We start from the raw sequence: 14304 nt of genomic DNA on the forward strand, positions 1-14304 counted from the left end.
AGAAACATATGATAGTTTTGACAGTTTACCTGGTTTGATTACAATGAGGAGTTTAGGCAAAAAAATCAGTTCCTTTTACAATGAAGTGAAGATGCGAAGACGTCGCTTGACGGCTTAACATGATGTTGCCTCAAAAATCTGCATTGGTTCCCAGGCAAAACATGTCTGCTAGTAATTCACTGTAGAAGGATGTCTGTTCCGCGTGCAATGAGCCACAATCTAAATGGTTGAGTAACTGCTGTAATAAACATAAATGTTCATATTGTGCAGAACCTCAATCCATTTTTCATTGCTTTAAAAATCCAATCAATCCATTCAGCTAAATGCTAGCGCACCAAGATAGATGCACAGGCACTGATGAATTGTCAAGAAAGTTACCTTACCTAGAGGCTTAGCTAGACAGGCAGAAAGTGGAAGTAATTGTGAGCTAAATTAATTCTGATTAGAACTAAAGATGTTTTTTATGTCCCAAAATATGAAGGTGAATGCTGTTCTTAGATAGAAAACCTAAAAGGAAGTGGTTAAAGAAATGTTGTCTAAAGAGTTAAAAACATGTAATCGTAGAGTTGGAAGGGACCTCCAGGGTCATCGTGTCCAACCGCCTGCCCAATGATTCACTAAATCATCCCAGACAGATATTTGTCCAGCCTCTGTTTGAAGACTTTCATTGAAGGAGAACTCGCCACTCCCCCTGGCAACCTGTTCCACTCATTGATCACCCTCACTAGATGTTAGAGGGCAGAATTGCTGGACCTTTTCCCAAACTTCCTCTTGACACTTTAGACTTTCTCCTTTGGGTAAAACAACAATGAATAAGTTTAGATTACTTCCCCATTGTTCCTATTACTAACCTTTTTATTCCTGTAAGGTTTGACGCTCTCACAGTAAGTTTTTACGATGTTTTTAAACATTTCCCATTTATTATTTGTACTCTTATTTTTGAGGACATTTTCCTAAACAATATGGTTTAGACAGGAAAAAAGAGAGAGGTTCAAATCCAAACCAGTCGTATTATAATCAAAATAAAAAATGCTCTTGCCATAAGCAATAACTATGAATTGGATCTCTCTAATTTATATAACTTTTATTGAATTGCAAAAAGATTGCACATGTAAACGAAAATACTTTAAAACCCAGTATATGGTGCAGGCTATTAGGACTATCAATCTCCAGAGCTCCTATAATCACAGACTACGTGCTATTTCACACAAGCGTATATCGGCTGCCGTTTTCACGTTATGATGTGAGGTGTAAAAACTTGTGAACTGGCGCACAAATCTAACGTTTGTGCAACCGTTCAGATGGCATGGGCCCCGAGCACATATACGCCAAGGCCGCCATGCCATTTCCCCTTCCCTCCCCCTCGCTGGCTCACCTCCTCTCTCCTCCCTTCCGGCTAATTGCAATGGGAGGGGGAAGAGCTAAACGTTGCCCCGTCCCGCCTCCTCCCATTGCTGGCTGCGACAGGGGGCGGGAGCTTAGCTCCGCCACTCCCCCTCCCATTGCAATCAGCTGGAGGGCAGGGGAGGAGAGAAGAGGGAGGGAGTTTAGCAGTCATGCTGCTAAACTTCCTCCCACCTCCCTTCTCCGGCCGCTGTCATTGGCTCACATAGGAGCCCATGCAGCTGCCGATGTATTCCGGCCCAAAAGATAGTTCCAGGACTATCTTTTGGATCTGACGTAAAAACACCCGATGCTATGTTGGCCGACCAGGCGCTTTTACGTAGCAGAAATACGGCCATGTGATTTGATGCATTGGAATCCAAAGCATCTGATCACAGCGTATATCGGCCAACTGTGAAAACAGCGTTCGTGTAAAGGAGCCCTAAAGCTCTGATGATGGACCCACCCATCTCCTATTTAAACACTGACCTTTTCGGGTGGCGCCCTCATAGCTTTTATATTCTCCTGGAGATGCCATTTGGTGGTGAAACATGTTTGGGGAGCTCTGTTCTACCTTTTAAATCAGTATTAGACTGCAGGCATCGTTAGCCCATGCTATTAACCCTTTAGGTCACAATTATTACTTAGAACACAGCTGGACTGTAGTTTTCCAGAATAACATCCTGGTCCCTCCATAGTGGTCATACATGTGCTGTCTTATATAGATGCACTGTGCAAGACTGTCATGTCAATTTTCTGTATGTATGTTGCACAGCTGCGGCATCTGAAGGGTTAACTCCCTTAAAATCATTGCCTGTCAGCTCTGTCTGCTGCTGAATGTATCTCTTCTACTGTGTTATGTGGTACAAGTGAGGTTATAAAAGTGAGTGTCTGAGAGCAGGAAAGGTTGTTGATGATCATCCATCTACCCATGCTGTTGGAGGACTCACAGTGATGCAGGGAAGCACCTTTAGCTTCCCTGCACTGAAAATGGAGAAGAAGGAGAGGCTCCCTATGGAGGAGCTGAGGATCTTCCCTCTTCCCCGATCTGCTGGGGAAACCGCAGAGGCACAGGGAAACATCTCTGGTTTCCTTGTGTCTAATATGGAGGAGAAGGAGAGGCATTCCTACCGCATATGAAACGCATGAGAGAACGAGTGTATCACTAAATCCCCCAAAGTGAGAGCAACCCCCAAGTAATTCTGTATAGAGCGACCCATCATACCAGGTACCCATTCACACTACAGGCATTAATTTTTCCTGTGTGGACGTCTGCCATTAGGATCACCACACAGAGGTACGTGATTGTGACACCCACGTAGAGAATGTGCAGGATGCATCTAGGCTAAGTGTTCTTCTAAGTAACTTTCTCGCCAGAGAGTATGTGGAGAGATTCTTCTCTTTTTACCTCCTCCGGAGTATACTTAATTTCCAGGACCGGTGACATATAGATAACGTGGACTATAGGGCAGTATTGTTCCTGTGTATTTTTCCTCCCAACCTCTGAGCTTCTGCCTGTAATTTTCTACAATGATACCTGTAATTGCCAGAAAGCAAAGTTTTGCCGGGCCTCAACCGTTCCCAAGGACTCAGGTACGATACACTTGTCCAGTGTTCATTAATCCGCTGTGTATGAATGCTACCCCCCTCATCCTGAGGACTACTATCCTCTGCTGCAGTAACTCCCTCCGGGACCAGGAGTTGGTAAGTGCCATTGTGACAGGTCCATGCACTACACTCGCCCAACTTCAGACATTTTCCCTATTGTAATTCTCACCAGTTGGGCGTTACAATCCGTAGGCGTCTCTCTACAGGACATTACAGGACAGTCATACAGCTTCCCTCCATGGGAAATGCTGGAGGATGGTGTGGAATGTTCTGATGATCAGACTATCTAGTCAGATGCTATAGGCAATTCTCTGGGGGCTTAATTGCACCTCCAGTAAGGAGGATCTGTTTGGTGTTACTGATCTTCATGGAGAACACACGCCCTGCTCAATTTTTGACCATTTAACATTCTGTCCAGTACTGACCTGCTGAATTATAAATGCAAACATAACTATAGTCATAGAATGTCAGCTATTTAAATATTTTGGTGGAAAAGATGGTGATCCTGAGTTGTGACTAATTCCCTAATGTCACAGTAGGAAAATATGACTATGAATTAGCTGTCGTTTCAGCTTTTGTTTGCTCCCTAATTGAACAAGTTTTTCTATTTCAAGTCTGTTTTTAAACTAGCTGGATTTATGCCAATCAATAATTTATTTCATGTTAAAGCAACTGTTAAAAGTCCTTAAGAGGTCATGGTCTAGTCTGGATGGCAGAAGGCCAATCACTTTTGATCTGTTGAGGAAAATTATTGATGCACTGCTTCACATTTGTTCATCTGGCTTTGAGTTTTGCTTATTTAAAACAGCATTCATCTTGGCATTTTTAGGAGCTCTTAGGATTGAAGAACTAGTGGCTGAGAATAAAAATGTAGAATCTAGTTTGACTTTCAAGACGTTGTGATTGTTGATTCAGCAATATTGGCTTTTATTTGTAGGTCTAAGTCTTCTTTCCCACAAGGTTTTTTCCCCTTCTTTTTCACGGCCGGCCGATATACGCTACCATCTGAGCTGTCTCCCCCTTTCCCTCCCCCTCGCCGACTCTTTGCCTCTCTCCTCACCTCTGGTTATACGCAAAGGGAGGGGGTGGGGCGGAGTGGAGCTAAGCTCCCACCCCCTCCCCGCCTCTTGTCCACAGCCAGCAATGGAAGTTGCGGTGCTATGATCCCGCTCCCTCACACTACTAACAGCAGGAGGGGAGGAGAGAAGCATAGAGCTGACGAGGAGGAGTGGAGGGGGAGGACAGTTTAGATGGTAGCATGAATCCGTTGGCCGTGAAAACGGCGGCCGATATACGCTCGTGTAAAAAAAACCCTTAGGCAGGGCCCTCTCTTCCTCTGCACAAGTCTATTGCTCATTTAGTCATGTTTATTAAAGTTGTTTTTTGATATGCACCCCGCACTGGGATTAACCCTTTCCAATCCATTGTCTGACGTCTGAAGACATTCTAATTAAAGGATGTACAGCTCCAATTTCGGAAGACATCCGGCAGGGTATTCTTACTATATATTACTGGCTGCTCTGTTGTCGGGGGCCTCTCCAGCATGTCCTATACCGCAGTACTGGCTCTAGCCAATAGATGGCGCCATTGTGAAATGGCAGAAAGAGAAAGCCCCATAGGAAACCCTGAAATCAAAATTAGATTGCAAAGGGTTAATGGTGTTTTAGATGGAACGAATATCATTCAAAAAATTGTTTAAACGAGCAAAAATGAATGATATTCATTCAGTCTAAACATGAGCCAATGTCCAGACGATGAACAATCGTTCACTTTTTGTTCATTTTATACAGGCATAAAAATCATCGTTGGCTCATATACTTATCATTTGGTTTAAACAGCAGTCGTTCAGTCCCTCTCATTCACCTATACAGGGAATGTAAAAGACTGAACAATTCTGGGTGATTTCTGCTTTGAACAAGCCAACGTTGTATCTGCCTGTCTAAGCAGCCTGCACGAGCGAATGAGCTAGCGGTGACGTCACTCACTCGTTTAAATTATAAATTGGCTCGTCTAAAAGTACCCTAATGGTGCTTTAAAATAAATAATAATTAAAGCACCTCTCTAGCTGGGAACAAAATTCACATTACATGATCTGAAACGTGATATTGTATAAGATTAGGATCACTAGTTATGCTGACTAGTCTCTCTGTCCCAGCTGCTGTAAAACACCCCCTCAGCATGATGCTGCTACCACCATGCTGCCCCACTGTACGGATGGCATTGGGCATGTGATGAGCAGTGAGTTTAATCTTTTAGGCCTCAATTCTAAGTGCTATGTTTCGATGAATCAAATAGTGAGAAACAGAGAATCTTGTTTCTCACTATTTGAGATTCCTTTAGGTAACATAGTATATTAGGCTGAATGAAGACAACGTCATTTCTAGTTCAGCCTGTCCCCCCCCCCCCCCCCCCCCTTGTTGATCCAGAGGAAGGAAGAAAAAAAACAACGAGGCATAAGCTAATCTAGCCCATTTTGGGGGGAAAAAATTCCTTCATAATAGCAATCAGAATAATCCTTGGATCAATGTTTGAAAGTTCCTACCAGACTCCAAGACCCGAATCAACAACTCCGCTGGTTATTTAATGTCTATATCCTGTAATATCATAGCGCTCCAAAAAGGTACTTTTTAGGCAAACTCCAGGAGGGCTTTCAAATGACTTTTACAGAGCTAAGGCTTCTTTCTGACCACTCTGCTATAAAGCCCAGATTGGTGGAGTGCTGCAGTGATGGTTGACTTTCAGGAAGTTTCTCCCATCTGCAGACAGGGTCTTTGGCAAATAGGTTCTTGGTCACCTCTTTTACCAAGGCCCTTCTCCCCCTATTACGTATTTTGGAATAACCAGGACTCTTCCTAGAGCTGGCCGCCCCACCAAACTCCTTCTATTTAAGAATTATGGAGGACACTGTGATCTTGGAAACTTTCAGTGTAGCAGAATTTTTTTTGTAGCCTTCTCCAGATCTGTGCCTCCTGTAATCCTGCCTCTAAGTTCTACAGACAGTTCTATCCTCCTCATGGCTTGGTTTTGGCTTTGATATGCATAGTGAGCTGTGAGACTTTATATAGACAGGGGTTGTCTTTTAAAATGATGTCCAACCAACTGAATTTCTCACAGGTGGCTCCAATCAAGGTGTAGAAACATCTCAATGATAATTATGAAAGGATGTGAAGACTTTCCAAATGCATTATATACTTTATGGTCCTAGAGTTTCAGAAAGTACTGCAGCTCACTACAACTGGCCATCGTCTTGGTCCTTAAAAATGGACCGCTAACATTCATTGTATATTTCTTCATCTACAAGCCAATAAGAATAGAAAATGGAAAACTTTTCATACACTTTACATATTCTATACATCAATATTGTACTTTTTATACTTTTTGCATAAACAAAGACTAGAAAACAAAACTTATACATGCAGAACAGATAGAGCAGTGACTGTCATTTAACCCCTTAGTGACAAAGCCTGTTTGCGCCTTAGTGATGGAGCCAAATTTTGGAAATCTGACATGCGTCGTTCAACGTAGCATAACTCCGTAAAGGCTTTACATATCCGCATGTTTTTTTGTCACATGTTTTACTTCATTTTGGTTGTAAAAAGAGACCGATAGAATTTGTGTATATTTATTAAAAGCGCCAAAATTGGGAAAACTTTGAAAAAATTGTCATTTTTTCACATTTTCAACTGTAATATCTCAAATATGTCCAAACATACTGTACACATTTTTGATAAGATATATATTTCCATCTGTTTACTTTATTCTGAATGCACATTTGAAAAACTTTTGTGTTTTTTTAACCATTTAGATGACGTACAAATTTAACATTACTTTTCAGCATTTTGAGGAACACTTTGTTTTCCTGCACCAAGCCAAGTTTGCAAAGGCTCATTAGTGTCAGAATAATACCCCCCAAAATGACCCCATTTTAAAAACTACACCCCTTAATGTATTCACTGAGGGGTGTCATGAGTATTTTGACCCCACCGTTTTTTTTTCAGGAATTAATAAAATTTAGAGGAGAAAAAATAAAATTTCATATTTTTGCAAATATGTCATTTTAAAGACATATTTTTTTCCCATAGTGCCATGAAAATGAGGATTTACACCCCAAAATGGATACCCCCATTTCTCCCGTGTTCAGAAATATACCCATTGTGGCCCTAATCTTATGTCTGGATGCACAACGGGACCCAAAATGAAAAGAGTAGTCGGTGTCTTTCAGAACATAAATTTTTTTTGAAGGTGTTTTAGGCCCCATAGCACTTTTGTAGAGCTCTTGAGCAGCCAAAACCAAAGAGAACCTCCACAAATGACCCCATTTTGAAAACTAGACCCCTTAACGAATTTATCTAGGGGTGTACTGCCCATTTTGACCCCACAGTTTTTGAATGAAGTCAAGCAAAGCAAAAGGAAAAAATTGTGATTTTCTTTTTTTGGCAATTCTGTCATTTTAAAAACTGCTTTTTTTTGTACAGCACACAAATGAATGAAGACTTGCACCCCAAAATGGATACCCCTGTTTCTCCCGTGTTCAGAGACATACCCATTGTGGCCCTAATCTTATGTTTGGATGCACAACGGGGCCCCAAACGAAAGGAGTAGTCGGTGTCTTTCAGAACATAAATTTTGCTTGAAGGCGTTTTAGGCCCCAAGGCACATTTGTAGAGCTCTTGAGTGGCCAAAACCAAAGAGAACCCCCACAAGTGACACCATTTTGAAAACTACACCCCTTAACGAATTTATCTAGGGGTGTACTGCCCATTTTGACCCCACAGTTTTTGAATGAATTCAAGCAAAGCAAAAGGGAAAAAAATGTGATTTTCGTTTTTTTGGCAATTCTGTCATTTTAAAAACTGCTTTTTTTGTACAGCACACACATGAATGAAGACTTGCACCCCAAAATAGATACCCCAGTTTGTCCCGTGTTCAGAGATATACCCATTGTGGCCCTAATCTTTTTTCTGGATGCACAACAGGGCCCAAAATGAAAGGAGTAGTCGTGGCTTTCAGAACAGAAATTTAGCATGAAGGTTATTTAGGCCCCATTGCCCACTTGTAGAGCCCTCGAGCGGCCAAAACGATAGAGAACACCAACAAATGACCCCATTTTGAAAACTAGACCCCCTAAAGAATTTATCTAGGGGTGTACTGTGTATTTTTACACTACAATTTTTGAATAAATCTAAGCAAAGCAGTAGGAAAAAAATTACAATTTTCATCTTTTTGGCAGTTGTATCAATTTAAAAACTGTTTTTTTTGTACAGCACACATAGGGATGAAGACTTTCACCCCAAAATGGATACCCCTGTTTGTCCCGTGTTCAGAACCATACCCTATGTGGCCCTAATCTACTTAAAGGACACATGGCTAGGCCTATAATAGAAGGAGCACCCGTTGGATTTCAGGGTACAACGGAATAAATTCCAGGCCCCATCGCCCACTTATAGAGCCATTGAGCGTCCAAAACGATAAAGAACCCCCACAAGTGACCCCATTTTAAAAACTAGACCCCTTAACGAATTCATCTAGGGGTGTACTGTGTATTTTGACCCCACAGTATTTGAATAAATCTAAGCAAAGCAGAAGGAAAAAATAACGATTTTCATTTTTTTGGCAATTTGGTCAATTTAAAAACTGGTTTATTTGCACAGCACACATAGAAATGAAGACATTCACCCCAGAATGGATACCCCCGTTTGTCCCGTGTTCAAAAACATACCCATTGTGGCCCTAATCTACTTACAGGAAACATGGCAAGGCCTATAATGGAGGGAACACCCGTTGGATTGCAGGGTACAGCTGAATAAATTCCAGGCCCCATTACCCACTTGTACGGAATAAAAATTGACACCGTAAAATAATATCCCCTCCCCCACACACTCCGCACCCTTTTCGGCGTTCCCCAAATCTTAGATAAAAATAATAATGTGAACTATGTAGTATTACCGAAGACAGCGGTAATTACGGAGGCTGGTTGGGATGGGTACATGGGGCAATAAAACCGGGTATCCCCCCTCCTCTCATGCTTTTTGGGGGTATTTTGTGACCTCAGTGGCGGGTATGGGGTGTAAAAAGTGGCGCTCTCTGATTCTCCGTAAGCTTGATGAGGTGCGGTGGTCTCACACAGAAGGTGCTCAACAAGCTGCTCCTGGAACTGCATGAAGGCGAACGTTCCCAGGGGCTTCTTGTAAATTACGGATTACAGGTAGTGGTCTGAACAACGCCGGGCTCACACAGCCGTAAGCGGAATCCGCTTGTGGAGGCCTGCAGCGGATCCCAGCTGTGAGCCCGGCTGTGACCCTGCGTACGGCCACGTAATGTACTGCGCATAACTGCCTACTCACACAGGCGGTCATGCGCAGTACTTTTTTTTTGTTTGCATTTCCCGCACCGTCGCTTAGCGATGACGAGGGTACCCGCAGAACGTATGCAACGTAGTTGCGTATGGGCAGCGGGTATATCCGCGACCATGGAGCACAATGGGCTCTATGTTGCGGATATCCACGGTAAAATAGAACATGCTACGTCCTCTTTTCTGCGAGTGGATTACGCAATTCCGACCCACTAATGGGAGCGGAATTGTGTAATCCAATGCGATTGATCTGCATATTACCGCAGATGAGACGCATGCAGGATCCGTAATTCCTATCCGGTCATGTGAGACCGGCCTAAGGTAGATCGCTACCTTTTTATCACGTGACCGGGGACCGCTCAACGAGGCCACCCGTCACTGCTCCAGGCTCTCGGCGACCGTTGGTCACCGGGAGCAAGGAGATTTTAATTTTCCTGGGCTCCCCGACTCCTGCGCATGTGTCCGGTGTTTTACCGGCGGTCGCATGCGCAGAATCCGGGAAAGTTCACGGAAGATCGCGTCGGGGTGCAAATACGGAGGCCTCCGGTAAAAAGTTTCATTTCCTCTCACCGATCGCATCGGTGAGGGGAGATGAACCTTCACCTTTTTTTTACTTTTACGTGATCGCCATTATCCATTGGATAACGGCGAACACGTGATCAGGAACCGCTCACTGCGGCCCCCTGTGAAATCTCCAGCCTCTCGGCTAAATTTTGTAGCCAGGAGCAGGGAGATTTTAAATGACCACAGCTTTTGCGCATGCACCTGCCATTTTGGCAACAGGCGCGTGCGCAGAAGCTGGGGTAAGGTCCGCGGATAAATCCGCGGGCCTTAGGTACGTCATTTCATCCTCCCTCACAGATATGATCCGTGGGGGGAGATGAACGCAAGCTTTTTTACCTTTTTTTTTTACTTTTTACCCCCTTTTTTTTTTTTTTGTACTTTTTACACTTTTTTTTTTACTTTACATGATAACTGTCATCCATTGGATGACAGTGATCATGTCCCTGGTGACACCTCTCTGCTCCTGGCTACACATGGCAGCCAGGAGCAGAGGGATTTTAAATTTCCCGGGGCTCGAGCCCGTCTGTGCACATGCCCGATGATTGACATCAGGCGCGCATGCGCAGACGGGCACTTCAGGTCCCGGGACATCGGGACGTCGCAGAGGACCCGAGGTGAGTATTTTCACCTCCCCTCATGGATCGGATCCATGAGGGGAGGAAAAACTTTACTTTTTTTTAAACTTTTTTTAACTTTTTCGCGATCGCCGCTATCCAATGGACGTCATCGTCTGGCGCGCATGCGCAGAAGGCCGGTGGCGGGTCCGAGAGGACCAGATCTCCTGGGGACACCTCGGACAAGCCGGGTGAGTATTTTTAGCTGCCCTGATGGATCCGATCCATCAGGGAAGCTGAATATCTGACTTTTTTACTACTTTTATTTACTTTATTGCGATCGGCGCTATCCATTGGATAGCGCCGATCGCAATGCCGGGGGGACTGCCCGCATCCTGGGATGACAGCTTCATGCTGTCGGCTACCTGCGGGCACCGACAGCATGGAGCTGTCACGTCCTCAGGCAAGTGGGCATTAATCCTAAGAGGACGCATAAAACTACGTCCTCTAGGATTAAAGCCCACTTGCTGAGGACGTAGTTTCCCGATGGGGCAGTCATTAAGGGGTTAATATTCTGGGGAATTGTACTTAAAATAATAATTGTGTACCCAGAGAATTGGAATTTTTGACTGAATATTTTGTTTCCTTTATTAGGGAAAGTCTTTGTTCATTGTGCTGTAGGAGTGAGCAGATCGGCCACACTGGTGCTTGCATATCTCATGATTCACCATCGCAAGACTTTGGTTGAAGCTATTACCACAGTAAAAGACCGAAGAGGAATCATCCCTAACCGTGGATTTCTTCGTCAGTTACTAGAACTGGATAGCACCTTGAGGGGAAAGCGCTAATACACTATTTATATAATCCAACCAGCAACTATTTTTCATTTGCTGCTTATGGAAAACCCTAAAGTATATTCCAAGACAGTCCAGCAGCTTGGCTTCCATCATGTTGTATTATAGGCATTTCTTTGCCTTTGTTGAGATTTTATAATGGAAAAAGTAGGATTTAAAGTTTTTTTTCCATGATATGCTAATTCATATTTAACAGTGATAAACATTTTATGGGCCACTCCAGCAAAATCTAATTTTTCCACCCCTAAACCCCTCACCTGATTGCCTGTCAAATGTCTCCTCTGTATATTGCAGTCACTTCCATGCAGTGCAGCTTCTTCTCTGATACTTATCAGACATCATCTTAATGTGTAGATTTTTCCCTGCTTTCTCTTCCTTTATGCTGTGTTGCCAATCCCATGATGCATCAGCACAGCATCACATGACCAGCTAGAGCTAGTACTATCTTAGTACCATCTCTGTTTGCTGGGAGTACAGTGTAAATATCATTAGCCTCCGTATTCCCCTACAAAAAGCTAAAGACCATAATTATACAATCAGGAGGATGAACTATCATCTCTTTCATTTTAGGTCTGTGACAGGAGCCTTTAGTCATCAACAGAAACTGTAATAGTAGTTAATGCCCTCACCCCACTCCTGAGAAAAGCCTGTGTGGTACAGTCCATGTAATATCAAGCAGGAATTCTGGTATATAAAAAAGTGACTTCTTGAGAGAACAAAAGGACAAGTAATTCCTAGGTTGTCACAATGAGAACACATAGCCCACCTAAGGAGAAAGGCTCAAGGAAGTTTCAGATCTGAAGTAATAACTAACGTAATACTAGCCACATATATATACTGGGGGACTAGTTAAAGAAGGAAGGGAGAAAAATTCACTGAAATGGCCCTTTAAAGGGCTATTCTGATGAAAACAGATTTTCCCATTCATGAGCTGTGATCTCCTCTATTATAATTATGTGACAGGAGCTGTGTGATCATCATCAGTAACTGTGACAGGAGTGCCTGTTTCCTCCTAAAAGCTGTTCCTGTGGTTGATGTCACAGCATCACACAAACTGAGAATCTGACTAGAAAATGAGTTCATAACACCAAGTAGATCAGAGCTGGTCAGAATTGAGATAACACAACCATCTGAGGAAAAATAGGCTGGAAGTTTAGGACAGAAAGGAATAGCTAACCAAGGTAGCACACACATACTGGAGGAATAGCTACATAATGAATGAATAACAAAAATCACTGGAGTGGCCCTTAAATCAGATGGTAATACAAGTACAGTTGATTATAGTTACTGACCTACCCACAGTCATTTCTGCTTACTATCCTTATGCAAATACATGACACCCATGCTGATGGGGGTTATCTGCCTCGATCACATAAGGATATTAAACAGAAATTATTGGAGAGAGGCAGGAGCACCACTGAACCACAAACCTTATTAAACCTCATTTATACTGTATATCCTGGAGTGTAACTTTAATAGGTGGCGGTTTCTTTGCAAAATGTCAGGTGCCGTGAGACTTGAGAATCAACAAAATGTCCATTAGCAATTAGAGTTGTGGGTAATAAGTGACTCCAGACCAAAACTACTTATTACAATGGATCTTTGACTCTTAAAGATCATTTTAAAGAACTCTCCCCAAACCTAAGATCAAGTTGAAAGACAGTCTACTCCCTGCACATAAGCTAGAAGTCTCAAAAATGTAAGTGACTATAAGGTGGCATCATACCTTCCCATTTATTACTCCGTCCTCTTTCAGACAGAATGGAATTGTTCTGCAACACGCAATAGAATTTGCAGTTGGGGAAATCTGCAACAAAATCTGCATGTCTAAATGGGGATACTGATGCATAATTGCTTGGAGAATTAAGCCACGTTCAATTCTGCATCAAAATCTGCACATTAGATATGCAAAGTTTGGTGCCGATTTTTCTGCACCGCAGCAAATTCCGCGGACAATTCCATCCCATATGAAATAGCCCAAATACAACCCTTAGTCTGGTCTACAGGAAGCACATTTTGTTATGTATGGAATGCAGTTGTAGGAAGGGTTGAATTAAACACCTCTATCCCAGATAGCAACATTGTTGGGACCCCTCTTTTGACTATTGTGTTTCATTCAACTTCTCACTATGGGACACGCATGATATGTAAGACTAGGAAGTGGGTGGGGTGGAGGGTGGGGGGGCAAAGTTTCAAAGATAAGCATCCAGCCTAAATAAATTCAGATTTTAGTTATTTGTATATTATATTAACACATAATAAATGTAAAAGTCATATTTAATGAACTGCCATATAACGTATACTGTATTTTGTGGCAGCAATCCATAGAAATAATACTAGTCTTACTAAATCTTTGATGCAAAATTATATTAGTGATGAGCACAATATAATTGTGATAATTTCAAATGAATTGCCTAGAAGACCGTTTACATTAAATGTGTTCCTTTACATGTAGTTCTTTGAGCTGTTTGTATGAGCCTTGTCCATTACTGCATCACCAAGTAAATTGAAGGATATTACCAATAGATTAAATTAATAACTCGAGCACACCGTGAGGGGGTTCGCTGGGAATTTAACATTGATGGTCCATCCATAGGTAGGCCATCAATTGTTGAGCAATGGCCTACCAGACATCTTCATCTTTGAAGTATATGGTGCAGATGTGTTCATAGAGTCATAGAATAGTAGAGTTTGAGGAGACCTCCAGGGTCATCAGGTTCAACCCCCTGCTCAATGCAGGATCACTAAATCATCCCAGACAGATGTCTGTCCAGCCTCTGTTTGAAGACTTCCATTGAAAGAGAACTCACCACCTCCTGTGTTGGTTGTAGATCATCAATATACACCATGCAGTATAGTAGCTGGTATGGCCAGTCACTAGTGGAGCATGGAGATCCAGTGTAGTCAATTATTTGGGTGAGGGTTGAGCTAATAACTATGTATAACTATATCAGGGGTCAATACAGAAATCTCTCCCGATAATCTATTT

The 14304-nt window shown here is 42.7% G+C and overlaps 1 protein-coding gene across 1 annotated transcript in view; it reads left to right on the forward strand.

Moving 5' to 3' along the window:
* The window catches only part of DUSP26 (dual specificity phosphatase 26), a 44630-nt gene extending 30904 nt beyond the window's left edge, over window positions 1-13726 (forward strand). Inside the window, exon 4 of the mRNA XM_066593004.1 lies at window positions 11116-13726. Coding sequence (XP_066449101.1) covers window positions 11116-11309 — 194 coding nt within the window. The 3' untranslated portion in view covers window positions 11310-13726. The remainder of the gene's footprint in view (window positions 1-11115) is intronic.
* Window positions 13727-14304: the final 578 nt, after the last annotated feature.

This window comes from Eleutherodactylus coqui, chromosome 2, assembly GCF_035609145.1.
Source record: "Eleutherodactylus coqui strain aEleCoq1 chromosome 2, aEleCoq1.hap1, whole genome shotgun sequence".
NCBI lineage: Eukaryota > Metazoa > Chordata > Amphibia > Anura > Eleutherodactylidae > Eleutherodactylus > Eleutherodactylus coqui.